Raw genomic sequence first — 21,303 nt, 5'->3', positions numbered from 1 at the left:
ATATACAAAAGGAGGGACAATGCCCACTCCAAAATGTCTGTGGCCCACTGGGCCATAACAAATAGGCCAAGGCCACACGTGACTCCTGCCTCAATATGGAGAGAACACTGCAGGGGCATCAGGTCGAAAACACACAGGCACCTCAGGGGGACAGGGGATGGGGGGGCACCTCAGCCGGAAGATGGTACAACGCCACTGGCCTGGAGGAGGCTCCATGCCCACTGCTTGCTCCTGGGGAGTGCAAAGCCACAGTTTCTCAAGTGGGTGGTTTGCCCACTGCTTGGTCCGGGGGAGTGCAAAGCCACAATCTCTCTAGTGGATGCCTTCTTTCACTGTTTCTGGAGGGGGCCTTTTGCCCAGTGTGCTTCATCCTGGCAAGGAGGGGCTGAGTGGATGCCTTCTGCCACTGGTGCTGGAGGGGGGCTTGTGCCCAGTGTGCTTCATCCTGGCAAGGAGGGGCTGAGTGGATGCCTTCTTCAACTGGTTCTGGAGGGGGCCTTGCACCCAGTGTGCTTCATCCTGGCAAGGAGGGTCTGAGTGGATGGCTTCTTCCACTGGTTCTGGAGGGGCACTTGTCTCCAGTGTGCTCCATCCTGGCAAGGAGGGGCTGAGTGGATGCGTTCTGCCACTGGTGCTGGAGGGGGGCTTGTGCCCAGTGTGCTTCATCCTGGCAAGGAGGGGCTGAGTGGATGTCTTCTTCAACTGGTTCTGGAGGGGGCCTTGCGTCCAGTGTGCTTCATCCTGGCAAGAAGGGGCTGAGTGAATGGCTACTTCCACTGGTTCTGGAGGGGGCCTTGTGCCCAGTGTGCTTCATCCTGGCAAGGAGGGGCTGAGTGGATGGCTTCTTCCACTGGTTCTGGTGGGTCCTTGTACCCAGTGTGCTTCATCCTGGACGGGGCAAGGTCACAGTCTCTCACCTGTGTGTCACACCGACAGGTGTTGCAGGGGCCAGGATGCACTGCAGCCCATGCAGTCACCACTACACACTGCTCCCCTGCGGTGACGGCTGCTCCGTGGAAGCTAGTTGCACTGCAGGTGGCAGTGCTGGCAGTGGTGGTAGCCTCCAGGCCTTCACCTGCAGCCTCGGACGGCTGCCCACTGGGGCTGCTGCTGCTAGCAGTGGTGCTGCTGGCGGTGGTGCAATGGCGGTGCTGGCTGCGGTGCAGGTGACGGTGCTGGCAGTGGTGGTGGAAGCCTCCAGGCCTTCACCTGCAGCCTCGGACGGCTGCCCACTGGGGCTGCTGCTGCTGGCAGTGGTGCTGCTGGCGGCGGTTCATGTGGCGGTGCTGGCAGCGGTGCAGGTGGCGGTGCTTGCAGTGGTGGAGGTAGCCTTCACCTGCGGCCTCGGATGGCTGAAGTGCCATCGCTGGTGGTGTGTGCCCCTTCCTGCCATTGGCCGATGGTGGTGCCTCCTTGCTTCTGCCAGCTGGTGTCTTTTTCTTGCCCTTGCTGGCTGGTGGTGCTTCCTTCCCCTTTCTGGCTGGTGTCCCCTTCTTGCCCTTGCTAGGTGGTGGACCCTTCTTGGCCTTGGCAGGTGGTGCGGGCACACTGGCTGGGTTGACAGGTGACTCCTTGGAGCCTCTCACACCTGCAGTTGCTGCGGAAACCACAGTGACCGTGGACTGGGTGGCTGAGGTGCTGGGCTGGATTCTGGCCACCCTGGCCCGAGGTGAAGGACGGGGGAGGGATAGAAAATAGGTCAGTGTTGGCGAGGAAAAGCTTCTTAGGGACACTGGGGTGGGAAGAGGGTGAAGGTTTGGGTGTGGAGGAAGAGGGAGTGGTTGTAGGAGGTGGAGGTGTCAGTCTCCTGTGTTTGGGTGTAGGTGCATGGGCTGGATGCTGTTGTGAGGTGGATGGCTGTTGGGTGTCTGAGTGCTTGTGTTTGTGTACTTTGGGAGGAGGGGTCACAGTCACAGTGGGAGAGGACACAGGTGGCGTGTGAATGGTAGTGGGGGTGGAGAATGCCAGTGAGGGGCATGTAGTGATAGGCGTGCTGGTGATGGAGGTAGTGGATGAGGATGTAGTGCATACAGGTATGAGTGGAGACGCTACTGGGAGGGAAGTGGACGAGGAGGAGGAGGATACAGTGGAGGCAGTGGATGGCGCTTGTGTGAGTGCCTGTGAGATAAAGTGTGGTGCTTGTGTTTGCCTGAGCCACTTCTGTGTGTTGATTTGGGTTATTGCTGTTCTGAAGGTGTGCTTGGGATAGGCTGGGGTTGAGGGGGTTGGGACTGGGTAGAGGAAGTTGGAGAGGGGAGGCTGGAGACAGGGACAATGGCTGCCATCAGTGAGTTGGCCAGAGCCTGGAATGCTCTCTGTTGGGCCGCCACGCCAGAGTGAATGTCCTCCAGGTATACATTTGTTTGTTGCAAATGTCCTGCTACATCCTGGATGGCATTCAGTATGATTGACTGCCCAACAGAGAGGGATTTCAGGAGGTCAATAGCCTTCTCACTGAGGGCAGCAGGGCTGACTGGGGCATGGCCTGTGGTGGCTGGGGCGAAGGAGATGCCCATCCTCCTGGGTGAGCGGGCACGCGAAACGCGCTGAGGGGCTGCTGGGAGGGCGGTGCTGGTAGAGGGGGTGGCGGGTGTACCTGTGGTTGGGATGGCCACAGAGGTGTCTGCCACTGCCAGGGAGCTTCCATCGGAGGAGGTGTTGCTGTCGGTACTGTCCCCTCCAGTCTCTGTCGTGGCCCCTCGCCCTCTGTCCCACTTGTGCCCTCACCGTCGGTGGATTCGGCCTCCAGGCGCATGTGGGATGCAGCTCCTCCGTCGCAGGTGCCCCTGCTCCTCCGCCAGATGATGCTAATGCACACAAGGACAGGGTGACAAAACAAAAAGGAGGGGTAGAGACAAAGGATACACTTGGTCAATGCCAGCAACAACACTACCGTTGGCGTATACAACTCACAGGGAACAGCCCTATGCACTAGGCCATGCACTACCAGTTACAATGCTAGTCACCAGCCAATGGGGTACAATGCCTACGCCATTAGCTGCACACCTGAAACCCACAGGACCCTGCTCAGTAGTAGATGCCCACTAACATTATTGGGAGTGCATCTGAGCTTGCCCATCATTGAACATACCCTGCCATGTTCCCCCTGGCCTAGGGGCACCCACAGACCACATCCCGCACCCAGGTAATACCTTAACACGTGCAAAGTCATGATTCTGAATCTGTACTCACCCCCTTGTGGCTGCTGTGATGCCTTCAAGCGCCCATCCAACTCCGGATAGGCCACCGCCAGGATGCGGAACATCGGGGGGGTCAGGGTACGATGGGCACCCCTTCCTTGTTGGAAGGCCAGCCTCAGCTGCGCCTCCGCCGTCTTCCTTGCCAAGCGGTGCAGGTCCTCCCACCGTTTGCGACAGTGGGTGCTCCACCTGTCAAAGACCCCAAGGGTCCGCACCTCCTTGGTGATGGCACGCCAAATACCCTTTTTCTGATGGGCGCTGATCTGCAGAAAAAAAACAGTAGAAAAGGTATTAGTCATACCGTCCGGACTGTTATACTCATGGCCCAACATACCCCCCCCATCCCCTTACGCACATACATTGACCACCATACATGCAGCACTCTACCCAGGACCTCTCAGACCCCCCCACACATGGCGTACACACACAGCAATCCATACATTCATGGCCCACGTATTATGCTCACAGTGTACTCACCTGTTTGTCTGGAGGACCATAGAGTAAAGGGTACTGGCGTAGGACCCCATCCACCAGTCTCTCCAACTCCTCCGAAGTGAAGGCAGGGGCCCTTTCCCCAGACACTCGAGCCATTGTTGCTTCCAGACACAGGTCACAGCAGCACTTGCAGTGTAGGTCCTCTCCTGTTGAAGGTCAGGTAGCAAGTGAGTGCACAGATAGAAAATGGCGGTCACGTCCGTGGCGGTGCGTACCGTCACTGCCGGCATACATTGCCATTGTCTCCTGGAACCCATAGGGCCCAATGATAACCAATGCGGTGTTGCGTGGCGGTCGTCGACCGCCGACGGCAACGGCGCACACCGCCAATGAAATTACCTCATTTCCACTTGTCCCTCCTCACCGGTCAGGCAGCCGCCATTTAAGGGTGGCACAGGCCATGGCACTTAACTGCGTCACAGCAGACATTGGCACATCAACTGACTTACGAGTTCACATACTGTTTCTGTAAAGCAAAAATTGCATATTAATGTTGAAATATGTGTGAATATGACCTTCTGCTCACTGTTTTTCACCCTAGAGTTCAACCACTAAGGATGCATTGGAGATGGACACATCCCCCGTGTACAGACCCCTGGTGGACCTGACGACAATGGAGGACAGGCACATTATCCTGATCTACAGACTTGATAGGGGCATAATCCAAGAACTGTGTGCCCAATTGGAGCCAGACCTGATCTCAGCTATCCACCAACCCACAGGTATCCCCCCTCTAGTGCAGGTCCTGTCAGTGCTCCATTTCCTGGCAAGTGGTTCCTTCCAAGCAACAATAGCCATGGCATCAGGGATGTCACAGCCTATGTTCTCAAACGTACTGACCAGAGTGTTGTCTGCCCTGCTGAAACACATGCACAGCTACATCGTATTCCCCCAGGTGGAGGATTTGGCCACAGTGAAGGCTGACTTCTATGCACTGGGACACATTCCCAACATTATTGGTGCCATTGATGGTACACATCTTGCATTTGCGCCCCTCCACCCCCCACTAGAGAAATGAACAAGTGTTAAGAAATAGAAAAAGCTTTCACTCTGTGAATATGCAGATGGTGTGTTTTGCAGACCAGTACATCTCCCATGTCAATGCCAAGTATTCTGGCTCTGTGCATGATGCCTTTATCTTGAAGAATAGCATCATCCCAGTTGTGATGTCTCAACTCCAGAGGCACTGGGTGTGGCTAGTAGGTGAGCCCATGGTCCCCACCCAGTTGATGTAGGTATATGGGTGTGGGTTTGGCCCTAAGGGTGAGTGTGTGGCTAACAGGTATCCCTCAATATTTGCAGGTGACTCTGGTTACCCCAACATCTCATGGCTACTGACCCCAGTGAGGAATGCCAGGACAAGGGCAGAGGAACGTTACAATGAGGCACATGGGCGAACAAGGAGGATCATTGAGCGCACCTTTGGCCTCCTGAAGGCCAGATGCCAGTGTCTCCATCTGACAGGTGAATCCCTGTACTACTCACCCAAGAAGGTGTGTCAGATCATCGTTGCATGTTGCATGTTACACAACCTGGCCTTGAGACGCCAGGTGCCTTTTCTGCAGAAGGATGAGCCTGGGGATGGTCGTGTGGCAGCGGTGGAGCCTGTGGACAGTGATGAAGAGGAGGCAAAGGAAGAAGATTTGGCCAACAGAACTACACTAATTCAACTGTACCTCCAGTGACACACAGGTAAGACACTGTCACTTCACCTTCCATCGCAGTTTTGTGTTGGATATTGAGCATGGCAGCCTGATTTTCCCATTTTTATGGCCACTTACTGTACTCTTTGGCATCTCTATTTTCAGATCTTTGTGCCCCACTCTGGCTCCTGGTGTGTTTACTGCTGCCCACTAGAGGTCATACCTATCTAACTATTACAGTACATTTGAATTGCAATGTTTACAATTTGTGAAACTAATAGATTTGTCAAACAATTGACAGACTCCATATTTGATTTTGTTCCAAGGATGTTTATTTAGATGCTAATAAGTGGAAGGTGTATTGCAATGGGCTGGGTTGCTGATGGAGGAAAGTCCAGGGTAGAGTCTAGCCTATTTGTATCACAGGTGTATTGTCCAAGGGGGCATAGGAAGGGGAGCAATGGCAGTTCAAGGTGGACAGGGTAACACAGTGGGACGCAAGGGTGACAATCAGGAGAGTCTTATTTCCTGGCGGGGGTCTTGGCAATGTTCTCTGGCTTCTGCCTGGATCGCAGGGACCGTTTGCGTGGTGGTTCTCCTTCTGCAGGGGGGTGGGGTGCTGGTGGCCTGTTGTTCCTGTGGCGGGGCCTCCTGTCCACTAGCGTCGGCAGAGGTGGGCTGTTCTTCAGTGTGGCTAGTGTCAGGGGCCCGTTGGTGTGCCACTGCCTCCCTCATGGTGTTGGCCATGTCTGTTAGCACCCCTGCAATGGTGACCAGGGTGGTGTGGATGTCCCTCAGGTCTTCCCTGATTCCCAGGTACTGTCCCTCCTGCAGCCGCTGGGTCTCCTGCATCTTGGCCAGTGTCTGGCCCATGGTCTCCTGGGAATGGTGGTATGCTCCCAGGATGTTGGTGAGTGCTTCGTGAAGAGTTGGTTCCCTGGGCCTGTCCTCCCCCTGTCGCACAGCAGTCCTCCCAGCTTCCCTGTTGTCCTGTGTGTCTGTCTCCTGATCCGTGTGCCCACTGCCACTGACCCCAGATCCCTGATCATCCTGTGTTTGTGGAGTTGCCTGGGTCCCTGTAGTGATGGACACACTGTTGATTGACGTGTCCTGGGGACAGAAGGATGGGCCTGCTGGGTGGGTGCTGTGGTGGTGATTCCTGAAGGGGGAGGCTCTGTGGTGGTATGGGACTGTGCCTGGGTACCCGACTGTCCAGAGGTCCCTGATGGGCCAGGTTGTTCATCGTGATCCAGGCGTGCAGAGCTGCTGTCATCACTGTGGGCCTCTTCTGGGGGGGGACTGGATGTGGCTGGCACCTCCTCTCCAGTGTCATTGAGTTGGGGTCCTGTGGAGATGTAAATGTAGTGTTATTGTTTCTGCGAGTGCCATCTTGTGCATGGGAATGTTTCCCTCTATGGTTGTTATTAGCAAGGCAGCTTTGGCTTGTGTGAGTTGTGATTGGTTTGGCTAAGTGATTGTCACTATTGTGCATGCTGTGGTGATGGGTGTCCATGCAGGTCTGTGAGTGGTGTCCATGCATTGTTGTTGCATGCAGGGCTTGGTATTAGGATGGGTGGGTTGTGATGGTGGGGTATATGTGAGGTGGTGGGGTGATGGGGGAGTAGGTAGGGGTATGGGTTTGTGAAGGCATGCAGGTAGGGTGGGGGATAAAGTAGTAAAGAGTTGCCTTACCAGAGTCCAGTCCTCCTGATACTCCTGCCAGGCCCTCAGGATGCATGATCGCCAAGACTTGCTCCTCCCATGTTGTTAGTTGTGGGGGAGGAGGTGAGGGTCCACCGCCAGTCCTCTGTACAGCTATCTGGTGTCTTGCAAACCATGGAACGTACCTTCCCCCGTTGGTCATTCCACCTCTTCCTGATGCCATCCCTTGATCTTGGGTGCTGTCCCACAGTGTTGACCCTGTTCACGACTCTCCGCCATAGATCTATCTTCCTTGCAATAGATGTCTGCTGCACCTGTGATCTGAATAGCTGTGGCTCTACCCGGATGATTTCCTCCACCACAACCCTTAGCTGCTCCTCTGAAAACCTAGGGTGTCTTTGTGGTGCCATGGGTGTAGTGTGAGTGGTATGTGTGAGGTGATGTCTTAGGGTGTGTACTGTGAGGTGCATGGGTGGTGTATGGGTGATGGTGTTTTGTGACTCAGATTCAGCCGGTCCTGACTCCTGGATTGTCTCTCTCTCACTTGCCAAAATCTTTGGGTCATAAAGGGTTGTGGGTAGTTAGTGTGTGTGTTTTATATTGGTGTGGGTGTGGTGTGTGTATGTGTGTGTAGTTTGAATTGTCCAATTTGGTGTTGTTTTGTTAGTTTGTGTTTATTTTGAGTGCGGCGGTGTGTATCACCAATGGTTTACTGCGGTTGAATGACCGTTGCGTGATTCGTGGGTCATGATGCTGTGGGCGTATTTCTGTTGATGTAACGGTGTGGGTTTTGGTACCGCCAGTTTATCACTGACCTTTGGTCTGGCGGACTTGTGTGTGTGTCTGAATAGTGGCGGATTTCTATGTGTGGGTCATAATACGGGTAGCGGTATACCGACATGGTCACCGTATGTTGGTGGCAGTCAGCATGGCGGTAAGTGGCACTTACCGCCAATGTTGTAATGGGAGCCTAAGAGTGAAAACAATTGACCCAACACAAAATCCTTTTGGGTCGCAGCTTACCAGACAGTGCAGCTGTGTAGTTTGCTAAGGACATCTTGGGAACTTTCAGAAAATTTACCAAGGAATTCATTCCACCCGTTGAATACCATTGGCTTTGTGGTTTGTAACTAACATTTTCTGGGTTTCTATTTGCTGGTGTTATTTGTTTTAGGCTCCCCAGGTACAGTTTGTTCCTCCCGTTGCACCAACCGTGTTTACTTTATCCTTCCACAAACTCCCTTGCTGTTAGAAGGCAGTTAAATCTTCTTCTTATCTTGTTACATTTGCTGTACATTCAAAGGCTGAGGTCAAATGTCAGGCGCTGTCTTCTGAGGGAGCTAGTTTACTTTTCTTTATCTGACTTCAAAGTGGGAGGGTTTATGACACAATTTGGCTGGACAGGAAAGAGTTATTTTTCTAGCACACAACAGCACTTAAATTAACTGTGTAAGTATTTCAGAAAATATCAGAATTAGTAACACAAATGAAGCACATTTTTTGTTATTTTCTGAAGTGTGATGAAACAAATACTGAAATATGATCAAAACAAATTACACTAAGTGATGCAATTTCCACACAAATGTGTTTGCACACTGTACAGTTTTATTAGTAAAACTTTATGTCAGTGCAAATTTATAGGTCATTTCAATTGAAAATATGTTGTCTGTAATGGCAGTGCTCTACCATACCATGCATACTCTGCTCTAAGCCACTCCACACTACTCTGCACTACTCCACATAACTCCACTTTACACCACTCCATGCCACTGGACTGTACACCACTCCATGCCACTGCATGCTATGCCACTTTACACTACACCTCTCTACTCTGCCCTGCACCACTTTACTCTATGCCAGTTCACTCTTTGCCACTCTACTTTACACCACTGCACTCTATGCCACTGCACTCTATGCCAAAACACTCTCGTGCCAATGCACTGTACTCTGGAACACTCAACTCTATGCCCCTGTACTCTACGCCAATCCACTGTATGCCACTCTTATCTGTTCTGCACCATTGCACTCAATGCCACTGCATTCTACACTGCTTTACTCTATGCATTACACTCTTTGCCACTCTACGCAATTGCATACTAACCTGAACTACGCCACTATATGCCAATTCACTCTACTCTGAAACAATTTACTCTGTGCAACTTCATTCAATGTCACTATACTCCACTCTGTGCCACTCCATTCTATGCTACTGCACTCTCCAACAATGCAAATGGACTCTTGTTCACTGCACTCTAAGACACTGCACTCTACTCTGCATCACTGTACTCTATGCCACTGCCCTCTATGCCACTCTACACCACTGCACTCTGACACTCTACTCTGCAATATTTCACTCTCCACCACTGAACTCTAAGCCACTCTATTCTGCAATACTCCACTCCATGCTACCCCACTCTACGCCACTGCACTCTATGCCACAGCACTCTACCAAACTATACTCTATTCTGCACCACTCTATGTGACTTTATTATGCATCACTGCACTCTATGTCTCTCGACTCCAATCTGCACCACTATATGCAACTCTATTCTGCACCACTCTATGCTACTGCATTCTATGTCGCTCAACTCTACTCTGCACTCTATGCCACTGCACTCTATGCCACTCGAATCTACTCTGTGCCACTGTCCTTTGCATCACTCAACTCAATGCCACTCCTTTCTGCACCACTCTACTTCACTGCACTCTATGCCACTGAACTCTACTCTACTCTACTCATTCCATGCTACTCTGAGCCACTCCACTCAACGCCACTCCACTCAGCGCCACTCCACTCCACTCTAATGTATGCCACTGCATTATACGACGCTGCATTGTGGGCCATTGAATTCAATGCCACTGCACTCAATGCCACTGCACTCCACATGACTATACTCTGCTAACTCTATGCCAATGCACTCCACACCAGCCTACTCTACTCTTTACCACTTCAGTGTATGCCACTCCACTCTATAATACTCTATTCTACTATTCACCATTCTACTCTACGACACTCTACACAACTCTCGTCTATGCCACAAACCTTTAGCCATGCTGAACAGCAGCCCGCTGAAGTACAACCTGGCTAAAACACATTGGCAAAGCCAATAGCTCTTGCGTAGGCAAGAGCTATTGGCTTTGCCAATGCTTGTTGTTTTGGGGTGTGCAGTAGTGGGTCATTCAAAACATCCATTGTGACGACGATCACTGTCTGCTGCAAATCAGATTGTGTGCTCCATAAAAGCTGTGGCAGAATGATGATAGCCCTAACAATATTGGCACCTTTTTGCAGCCGCTCTGTGTTTACAATATAATATTGACAATACGAAAAAGGCTGTTAATAAGAAAATGGTCTGATCATTAGATTGCTTTACTGTTTCGCATTTAGGTGCATATGGGTCATAGTGATGATGATGAAAGCAGCAACAGATAATTCTTTCGATAAATCCATTCTTCTAAAGCCACCCAGCCTAAAATGATGCCTTTGAGTTTAATAATGATAGAACTGAAAAAGCTAAAGCAATAAAATGACCCTGAAACTACTAGTATGCAATGTGACACCAAGCACACCAGTTGATAACTACCGTACTTGAAAAACTAAATCCATCTCTTCTTTCCTATGTTTCCATTCTAACCTCTGTTATTCCTCTATTAATAATGCCAAGAGTAAACCTACTTCAAATATCTAAAAACTGCTACGATGTGCCTCCATTTTTCATCAACCAGAGTCCGACCTCTGCATTTGTGCCTACATGTGTGTGAGCGACGGGGGCAATTGTGGTGGCCCTCCCTAATAGACAGGTTTTGGTGGCAATCACAAGCATCTGTGATTAACACGTGCATCTGGTGCCCCACTGACGCAAAGGAATAATTTCAGCAACGTTTATGGTCCTATCTAGCTTAATGTTGAATAACCATTACCTTATAGTGGACCTAGAGTAATGGTGATACGACTAAATATATATTGAGCATCATTGATTGGTTCAGTGATGTCCAGATTTGGTAAGGATGGCCATCCCTGCCATAATGGGAGCCGGTTCTTGCATTGTGATGGTCAGTCTTCAAATATATTATAGCAATCCTTGACGTTGTATTGTTCAGTCCTGGCATAATCAAGGTCATTTTTTGGAGACTGTGTTCATATTTGGTCTAAATGAGGCCATCCCTGATTTGACACTGTGGCAGTATTGCCTTTATTGCCTGGTTTAATGCTTTGTTTACTGAAGACCACCTCTGTCATAATGATGCCATTCTTAAAATACTGTGGCCATTCAACTGATGTTTTCCAGCCCTGGCACAATAGTGGCCACTGTCTAGTGATTATTAATATTGCATGGGGTGATCACTTTTGAGATCGTGCCTGATACGTCCCCTATTAGAAGAGTGGCAACACTTTTTACCACTTACCAGATCTGTATGATTTCATTGATCAGAAGTAGCACCCATTATATAAGAGGTTAAGGCCCTTTTTTAGATATCCCTCTGAATGTCACTTTTAATGAAAGTAGTAGTTCTAGATTAATTGAGTTGGTTCATGGCAGAGAATATATGAAACATTAAAACTTCAAAAGCAAATATAAACCTCTAATAACATTTATGTCTTCTTGTCACATGCCTGTGTCTACATTTCAAATAAGATATTCCGTTTTTGATAAGTGATTTGAATAAACTCCCAACAATGGGGACTCCCAACACAAGGGGCTTTAATCCATTTTTAGGGTCGAGCCTGCGTTGTATGCGCTCGCGCATGCGTATCGCAGCTAGACGCTTTAGTCATAAGAAAAGGGCTCGGAGCCCTGTCAACATCACGTCAGTGTTTTTTATTGGTTCGTGGGCTTGCCTATTAAAATCTGCTTGCTTTCATTAGTCGAAGGCATGCACACGTCATGCCTTTTCCGGTGGCTAGCCCTCCTCAAGCGCATCGACCAAGTACAGAAAACATGCGAGGCTCGCTGTTTTCTGTCCGGCTCGTGGACTACTTTTTCTCTATTTTACTAGCGCGATTTCGCTTGGCAGAAGTCGAGCGCTTTACACAGTTAATTTGCACTATTTCGGTTACGTACATAAATACACTTTTGCCGATAGGTGAAAAGTCGGGTTAGGAGTTTACATTGCTATCAGTTCTAACATGAGCAAACGCGAGACCCGTTGCATTGCAAATGCTTGTTGTAATTTGAAACTGCAAATACAGGGACCCACCTTACCCCTCCTAACTGACAAAGGTGGTGATTATGCCTCTATTTACATTAGCTATAAGCTTAGAAGGGTCTTCTGCATAACATTTCAAATACGCTTCCTTGCATGGTGCATTCCGACTCCGTCAAAATTAATTTGGTCTTCCAAGTTTTAGTCTTATGAAAATTAAAGAACGTCACCCCTCTCAGAAGACAGCTGAAAAAATGCAATTAATAACTGAAGTGCAAAACAATTATATGGAATTTTAGGCCTACTATTTTTTGTATTCACTTATTAAATACCTGGCAAAGTCTTCATGAATCATGTAACATTTTGGAAGAGCCTAGAAAATATATTGAAACGAAGTGCTTTACAGGAAGTGGAAGGGAATAGATAGACTAAGGTTTATAATTGCTACTCACCAAAATGTCAAAGTAATACGCACATTCAGTTATATGATTGCTGTGAAGTTAGTAAATTGTGACCTTTTATGGAAATAAATTAAACACAGCAAGGATTTCAGTAATACGTGAATTTAGTAGGACACAAGCCTGTGGGGTAAAAAGTAAGTGCTTCTCAATCCAGAAGAGGGTTAGGAAAGCAAGTGCAAACTTGCTTCCACTCCATTTAGATTGAAAAAAAGTTAGCATGATGAAAAACACATAAGTGTTATCCAAAGTGTCCACTGGTATATTAAAATATGAGGAAATAGTTTAAGCTTTAGCAAAATATAAGTCCACCAGGGCCACCCTGGGATTTTTATGTTACCAAATCAGTTCCTGCTGAGTTGTTCGGCATGAACACATCAAGAATAGAGAGTAAAGAGCTTACGAAAGCTGAAAATGTGCTTGAGGCTATTGCACCACCTTCCGAAGATTACCCCACAAAGGGGGAAACTTGGAATCAATGAAGCTGATCTAAGCGGAATCCCTATATTAAACATTTCGATGCTCTGATGGTGTATATATACACACATCATAAAAAGGTGTTACGAGGGTGCACTCTCTCTACTTCTCCTGATACTGAAGATGAGAGGAGGAAGGAGTTTGGAGGTGCCTGATTCTTTAAGAACACCAGCAATCTTCCAAACAAGGGGGGCAGTGCTCACTTTTGGGCTGCGTCATTAATATGCAGGTAATATCCCTAATGACATCACACATATGGATATACCTGGGAGGGATTCCCTAACTCTCTCCTATGTTCATCCAAGGATCAAACTGATAAGTGAAGCTATATAAGGGGGTAAAGGCCGCCATTACTACCTCTACTGCCGCTTACTCTTCCCTGACCATGCACAACAGCTTGCTCCATGTGTTTCTGTTGGTTGGAGAGAGAGGGCCTGATGGGCTAGGATTGTTTCTAGTTCCTCCTCTTCCAGAATACACTTCCTGATTCAATTTGAATTAGCTCCCTTGTTGCACTAAGCTTCTCTCCAAAAGAGAATTGTGAAACAAAGGAAGAGCCAGACACTGTTCAGATTATTTTCTCAGTATATAAAATATCCAAACATTGTCTGAGTCCTTTACGGAGGACAGACACACAGTTCTGTACCCTAGCAGGGAGCAGTACCTTGTTCAGATTTTTTTTTTATTATCCTAATTAAAACTACTAAGATAGTCTTGCTCAATTTCCCACTGAGGAGTCAGATGTTGCTTGACTTGATTATTTGTAGCCCAAGAAAAATCCAGAGTCTGACTCCTTGTTGTGGCACAACATAAAGTGCAATTGCCAAAATATAATGTCCCCAGTTTACAGTCTGTGTGTACCCCGAACCAATGGAAACCCCATACATGTCTGCATCCCCAAAGCTCAAGAGACCCAGAGGAACAAATCTGGGTATTAAGACTTGGGAGGGATATGTACCTACAAGACGGAAATGGAAGAGAATTACCATGTTTTGAAAAAAGACTAGCAATCTGACAAACATGTTAAGAGCAACCTCCTTCAGCATGAAGTAGGTCTGGTGTGCAGGATCCTTACATCGTCCACACTTGGAAAATACATAGGGCCAGATTTCAAGGCCTCAGCGCCTCCTTGCGCCACAATAGTGTAATTTTTTTACGCTACTGTGGCTCAAGGAGGCAATTTTCACCGCACCATATTTACAATGCGGCGGAGTGCATACATCGTGCCACTTTGTGACCCCCTCGTGCCACATTATGCCTGCGTCAGGCATAATATATGCAAGGATGCAGTCCGGTGTTAGGAGGCCCACAAAAATGGTGCAGTGAAATCTACAAGATTTCACTGCACCATTTTTGGTGTCATTTTTAATGCCTGCTCAGAACAGGCGTTAAAATGGCACACCCATGTTAACCTATGGACCTTCTTAGCACCACAATAGCGTAAAAAATTATGACGCTATTGGTGTAACACCACCATGGTGTGTCGTACTTTAAATACGGCGCACACCTTTTGTCATTAGGTGGGGCAGGGGGGATGCAAGTAAACTGGTGCATCAGTACTGATGCACCCGTTTCTTCAAAGTCTGGCCCATTGTGTTTATACTTACACTATTCTGCCATGTTTGACATCTGACATAATATAAACAAAACACAAGTCTCGTATTACTTCTTGACTAACTTCTAATGATGCTCTGAATGTCTTTTTATATACTATTGGATATACTTATTGAATTTTTGCTACAGTTTATCAAAGTTTATCAAATTTACTGATTTGGAATGTGTTTCAAAGTGTAGTGGAGACAATGTTGTGTACAAAGCATACTGAGAAGGAAAAGTACACACAAACTCATGTGTGGACAAAGAGACAGAAACTGTGATTGAAAGCAAACAACTGAAATGCATTCACTTGGGGAAGCGAAATTCAAGGGGCATTACAGAGGAGTATCGGGGCATTAAAAGGAAATACACAGCAGATAGCGAGGCTATCTTTAATAAGTAACCTCAACATTTCAAAACAATGCCCTAAGTTAGTGGAGGGCGGAGGAGGAAAAGAGATAGTAGGGCACTAAAGAATAATTAACATTTAAAAGGCAGGAAAAAAGTATGTACTGTTATTTCAGTATTTATATTTGAGATCTCGCTAATTATATTTTCCACTTCTGGAGGCCACATACCCAGAGGAATTAAGATGCAATAGTCGTTATGAAGATGGTGCAAATATCTAGTAGAGGTATCATGGAGAAAAGGATGCACTGAGTTGGATATATGTATTGTCCGGAGAAAAGGAGGGGAAGCAGAAAGTATTGGCAAGAAGCTGGAGTGCCCAGCAGTCTACTAGAGGAGGCAGGATGGTTGGTTGCAGCTCAGGAGTATCACAATCATTTGGAAGGGGTATGTTGAACCACCTTCCAGCAGAAGTGGTGTGCTCGCCAATCAACTCAAAGTTCGTAGGACAAATACTGGGGAGGGGCCTGATCATTGTGTGAGAGCAAATACATAGATGGAGAACACACACATCACTTCCTGTGTACCGTTAACTTCAATGGACATGGAAACAGGAGTTGCTGGACCCACTGGAATTTTGAAGCTTAGCAGGAACACTGCTGATAAGATGTATTCCATCAAGAAATGTTGCCTGCTGCACACAACTAAATCCTCTGGGTGTAGTACAGAAGAAAAATAATTGAAGGAATTAATAGGGGAATCCAATTCCCACATTTTCCATAAAAAACATATAATTCCAGTTCTTCACCATTCCCCTCCAAAATTGGCAGACACCTGAAAATGGTAATTCAAAAGCAGGGAAATTCTGGGGATTATAATGGCTCTTTCATAAAGCGGGCCATAAACTTCATGAAGGGATCATAATTGATTGTTGTATGGTTAACAAATGAAAAAGTAATGCAACATCAATGCAAAGGCTAGTGTTAGAAAATGACTTTTGCTGTGCAAAGCAGTTAAAGGACAGCATCAACACATCCGCCACCAAGATAAAAGAGCACGAGATGGAATCAAGAAGTGATTTAATACCTACCTGTCCTGAAGCCACCTGGATAAATTGCAGATACTTTAACGCCCCATTTAGAAAGCTCCTGTCTCATTACTGCGGAAAACATAGATAGAGCTGCCTTTGAAGCACCATATGCTGCAAACCCAGGGAGTGGAGCATGTCCTGCGGGGAAAAAGAACATTACTAACAGTAATGTAGCTAGAAGGTTTTCATGTTTTTCCAACTTTAAAACACTATAGCCCATTCTAGACCAACAAGTATGCAATGGAATCAGTGGAGATACTATTTTAAAAACAACATATTCAAAACTTACTAATGGCAGATTGGCCAGAGGTGTAGTCCTACCCTTTTATGTTTTTTGCCAGTCAAAAGTTTGCGGAGTAATTCAAATCAAACAATAAAACATAAAAAGTTATAATTCATAGAAATGTCAAACAAAAACATGAACCAGAATTTGGCACTTAAGATGAGCAAATGCTTTCATGTGGTTATAAGATAATTGTAATTTTAATTGTAATTGTATTACGTAGCGCTTATTACCCCTCACAAGGTGTTGAAGCATGTTTCAGTTAAGTACCACGCTACTCGGGAACCCAAAGGTGGATTACATGTGAACTAGTAAGGGGAAATATAAATTGCTATTGGGATGTGGAGCTATCACAGAAATCAGTAGTTGCTGACATTTATTTCTGTTTCTGACTTTTTTTGTGACATGGGACAACATGTACAATCACAACATGTTGTGAGTTCCTAATTGCAACTTTTTGCGATTTGCAAATTGGGAACTTGCAAAAAGTAATGTTCAACAGTGTCTCAGACACTGTTTGTGATTCCCAAATGGGTCGCAAAGGACCTGCCTCATTATAATCATGAGGCAAGTCGAAATTTGCGACCCCTTGGGAATAGCCTGCACTCACAGGGATGGTGGTCTGCTGGGGTCGGCGCAGACCATCATGTCTTGAGATTGCCTTTTAAATAAAGATTTTTTTTTAAATGCATCACGTTTTCCTTAAAGGGAAATGGGATGCATTTCAAAATTAAAAATGAAGTGTTCTTTTCATTTTTTTGAAGTAGGGATTGGTCTGTGGGACCACTGCCTGCTCTTAAAAAAAAATGTTTGTGCCCACATTCACAAAGGGGAAGGAGTCCCTTGGTGACCACTTCCCATTTGCAAATGAGTTACCACCTCCTTCATGGAGTTGGTAAAGTATGAATGTTTTGTAACTGTATTCCAGTCGCAAAACATTCTCACTGATGCTCATGTAAAGCACTGCAATACCTTCGGGTCAAGTCTGTGCAAAATAAACTGCAAAAAAACAAGAAAATTACGCGTTTTGTATCTTTCTCTCTTTGGGCTATACTACATTTGGGTGACATTTGTGCTACATTTGGGCTCTTTCTTCTCTAGTGGCCATCTTAGGAGACTCATTTGTTATGAAGCTCCCTAATCTCTGCATTTACTGAAGTATCTTCCGTAGAAAATGCTTTGTTTTCCACTTCGATTCCATCAAGATGGCAGTCAGATGTGCCACACTTTCGGCATAAATTCAGAAACTTAGCACTCTAGTTGCTCATTCGAAAACTGTAGTAAACTTCTGATCACAAAGGGGTTAACTGGCAGTCTGCTGCTTGTGTTGAAAGTGCATGTTTCAGTCTACATATCAGAATACATATCAGAATGTTTTAATAGAGGAAGATATTTGAGAACTCACATAAAACGTGTGCTAATTCTTCTTTCTACAGCGCTAACCATAATTTCAACCTCCGGCCCATAGGCAGCCATAGGACCTCTGGTGTTATTATGACTCGCAAACTGCTAGGGTTTCCACAGCAGTCACCCGCCATAAAAACCCTGGCGGTAACGCACCCGGAAACAGGATTCCCCATTCCTGTGGCTAGCACATGCACCCCCACACGTCAACACACCTGCAAACACCCCCCTACCCATCCACACACTTGCAGATACATCCCCCAACCGCATGCATACATCCATACACCCCCACTCGCTCGCACACAGACACGGACCCCCACTTATCAACACACTCATGAATGCACCTCAAATCATCAACACATTAATGCAGACATCCTCACTCATCAACACACTCATGCACGCATGCCCACACTTCAACACACTCATGCATGCACCTCCACTCATCAACACACTCCCTGACATACACCCCACTCGATCACACGCACCCACACAAACACCTCTACTCGCATGCATCTCAATACTTGTACTCCGACACCCCCCTACGCTTCCATTCAGACTCACACACACCCTCCACACACATATACATACACACACGCACTCACGCACCCCCATACCGCTACACATAGCCACGCACCGGGACACACCACACACATGCACCCACACCTCCCACTCCCCTTTCGGACTGTCCAATTAGCTGTCTCAACGAGGTGGTCGTTCGGGAGGGGATGGGTGTCGGTGTTTCCACCACCTGCACCACACTGCCATTCAGGAAACCGCTGCGCTGTATTACGAAAACACCTCTCTTCCACCGTATCTCATTTCCACCCGTAAACGGGTAAAAATTCGAATGAAGTCTTAATATGGCAGTCTTCAGGTGCCTGTGACTGTTGAAAAGACCGCCAAAGTCATAATGAGAGCCTATGTGAGGCTACAGTAGAACACAAAGGAATCAACTGACAGGTTGCTCTGGTTGAAGTACATGTTTCACTGAGAATGTCTCATATCGTTGAGAAAGATAGTGTGCATTTACAGAAAATATGCTCTCATTTTAGCTTCTGGAGGACCTTCTATAACCTGTATGGGAAAATCATGAGAAAATTGTTTTCTCTCAAACATGATTCATGAAATCCGAACAGAAGGTTTTTTTCACAGGGTAAAATCACCTTAGCAACAAATGATTTATATTGCAACTAACATCTGCGATCACCCTTTTTATGTTCTCCATTTTGTGAACCTCAAACCTGTCATTCGCAACATCTCACCATGAGATCTGTGCTTAGGCTCTGTCCAGATATACACATTTGGGTTTTCCTTAATATCTCTAAAACTACTGAAAGGATATACACCAAATAACACAAAACATTCTTCAGGACCAAGAGCTACCTTTCTGCCAAATTTGGTGTAATTCTGTCTAGCAGTTCTGGATGTAGTCATGTTCAAAACTCCTATAGAAATTAACATGGGAAACACATTTTTTAACCCCCTTTTTTCTCAGCTCCAACTTGACAGATCACCCCAAAACTTTCCATGTGAAACAACAGTCACCAGCACACTTTTTTTTTTAGATAATTTGGTGAAGATTTGTCAATTGACGCCAAAGATATAGGCAAGTCAAGACATGTTCATTGTATGGAAACATGGGCCCTCATTATGAACATGGCGGTAATCACCGCTGACCACCGTGCTGACAGTGAACAAAGGACAGCCAGTGGCAGTGAACTGCACACCTCTGAATAATGATGCCAAAAAGAGAAACCTTAAAAAATCCCGCAACCTCCACCCACCACCAGGGCCAACGACGGCTGAAAGGCAGTACACCCCACCCCGCCACAGCCATGCAGACAAATTCTCTGCCCACCAAATAATGATGCACAAATAAGCTTGCAGGACAGTGAATGCCAAACGACCATTGGTGGTACGGACCGGCACGGTCAGCAATGGGACCCACCAACAAATGCACACATTGGCAAGTTTGAAACCCACACACCTGACACACATCCACAACACTATGAAACACACACATACACACCCCACAACCCTTTGCAGTGCCAATAGTACAACAGATATTGACAACACAACACGCATACACTGAACTCAACATTACACAAGTCACACACACAAATACACCACCAAAACCCATACATACCCCAAACATCATCACAAGCCACACACCCAACCACACAACAGCACACAACAGCACCCTCACCAATACACCTCCAACACACCATCCACAACACACACCATGGCACCCCCTAAGAACCCCTGTTTCACAGACAGGGATCTAAGGACCATGGTGGACGAAATACTCAGGGCGAGCCGTAACTATTCGGGACACAGGTGCAGCAGACACCCTTAGCCAGGAAGATGGAGCTATGGCAGAGGATAGTCAACAAGGTCAATGCAGTGGGAAACCATACACACACAAGAGACGACCTCACGAAGAGATGGATCGACCTGCGTGGGAAGGTTCGGTCTATGGCATCCAGGCACAACATCGCCGTACAGAAGACTGGTGGTGGTCCCCCACCTCCTCCCCCCGAATACACCGACTGTGAGGAGAAGGTTGTGGCTATCCTGCACCCAGAGGGCCTCACCGGACTCACTGGAGGACTGGACTAAGGTAAGTCAACTACAATATCTTCATAGTAACCACACGTGCAATGCATGTATCACCCCATCCCCTCACTACCACCAGGACCCCATCCACTACCCAGTCCTCAACACCCACATCCAAGTCCTCTGCATGCCCAGAATCCCACAAACAAAGCTCCATCCATCCCCCTGTCCACAGTCACCTACCCCTGCATGGAATCCCAGTGGCACTACAGCACCTACAATGCACCTCCATCCCCATATAAAATGCACCAACATGTACAGGAAGGGACCTTGCATGCCATTACAGGGGAATATAAGCACAAAATAGTGCAGACCAGTGCAGTAATCGCTGAAAAAGTACAGGACACCAACAATGTCTATTCTCCCACATACAGGCACCACCACCCATGCCACCCGAAGACGGAGGCCCTACTCAGGAGAGTGCAGAGGGATGTCTGGACACAGAGGAAATCCCTGGCCCATCCCACAGTCCTGTACTGTCACCCTCCAGAAGCCCCACCCAGGACAACACTTACACCCCTACCACTCCATCATCAGCTCTGGCCAAATGACCCCACACCAGTGTCTCCCAGCCATGGACTGGCTGCCCACAAGTACAGAGGCCAGAGCCTTCACCCAACAACAGGCAGGATGATGAAGGGCCCAGTGCAAGTGGGACTGCCAGACCTGTGCTGTGGACACAGGCAAGGGGGACAAGAGCCAGTGGGAGGGCATCAGTGTCCCAGGAGGTGATATCTGAGGTCCAGTGACCATACCACCATACCCAGGACAGGATGGGCCAGATCCTGGCCACCCTCGAGCAGAATCAGAGGCTGCAGATAGCACACCACCAGGTGGCCATGGAGCAATGTAAACAGCTCAATGCAACCATGGCCTCCATCGCAGG

General features: G+C 47.5%; 1 protein-coding gene across 1 annotated transcript in view; it reads right to left on the bottom strand.

Annotated features, from left to right (window-relative positions):
* Positions 1–21,303, bottom strand: part of HSD17B2 (hydroxysteroid 17-beta dehydrogenase 2) — a 275,549-nt gene that overhangs the window by 20,725 nt on the left and 233,521 nt on the right. Inside the window, exon 4 of the mRNA XM_069216620.1 lies at positions 16,115–16,252. Coding sequence (XP_069072721.1) covers positions 16,115–16,252 — 138 coding nt within the window. The remainder of the gene's footprint in view (positions 1–16,114; positions 16,253–21,303) is intronic.

Source organism: Pleurodeles waltl, chromosome 12 (genome assembly GCF_031143425.1).
Source record: "Pleurodeles waltl isolate 20211129_DDA chromosome 12, aPleWal1.hap1.20221129, whole genome shotgun sequence".
Classification (NCBI taxonomy): domain Eukaryota; kingdom Metazoa; phylum Chordata; class Amphibia; order Caudata; family Salamandridae; genus Pleurodeles; species Pleurodeles waltl.
The sequence above is the reverse complement of the archived record's forward strand: the minus strand, read 5'-3'. Positions and strand labels throughout refer to the sequence as shown.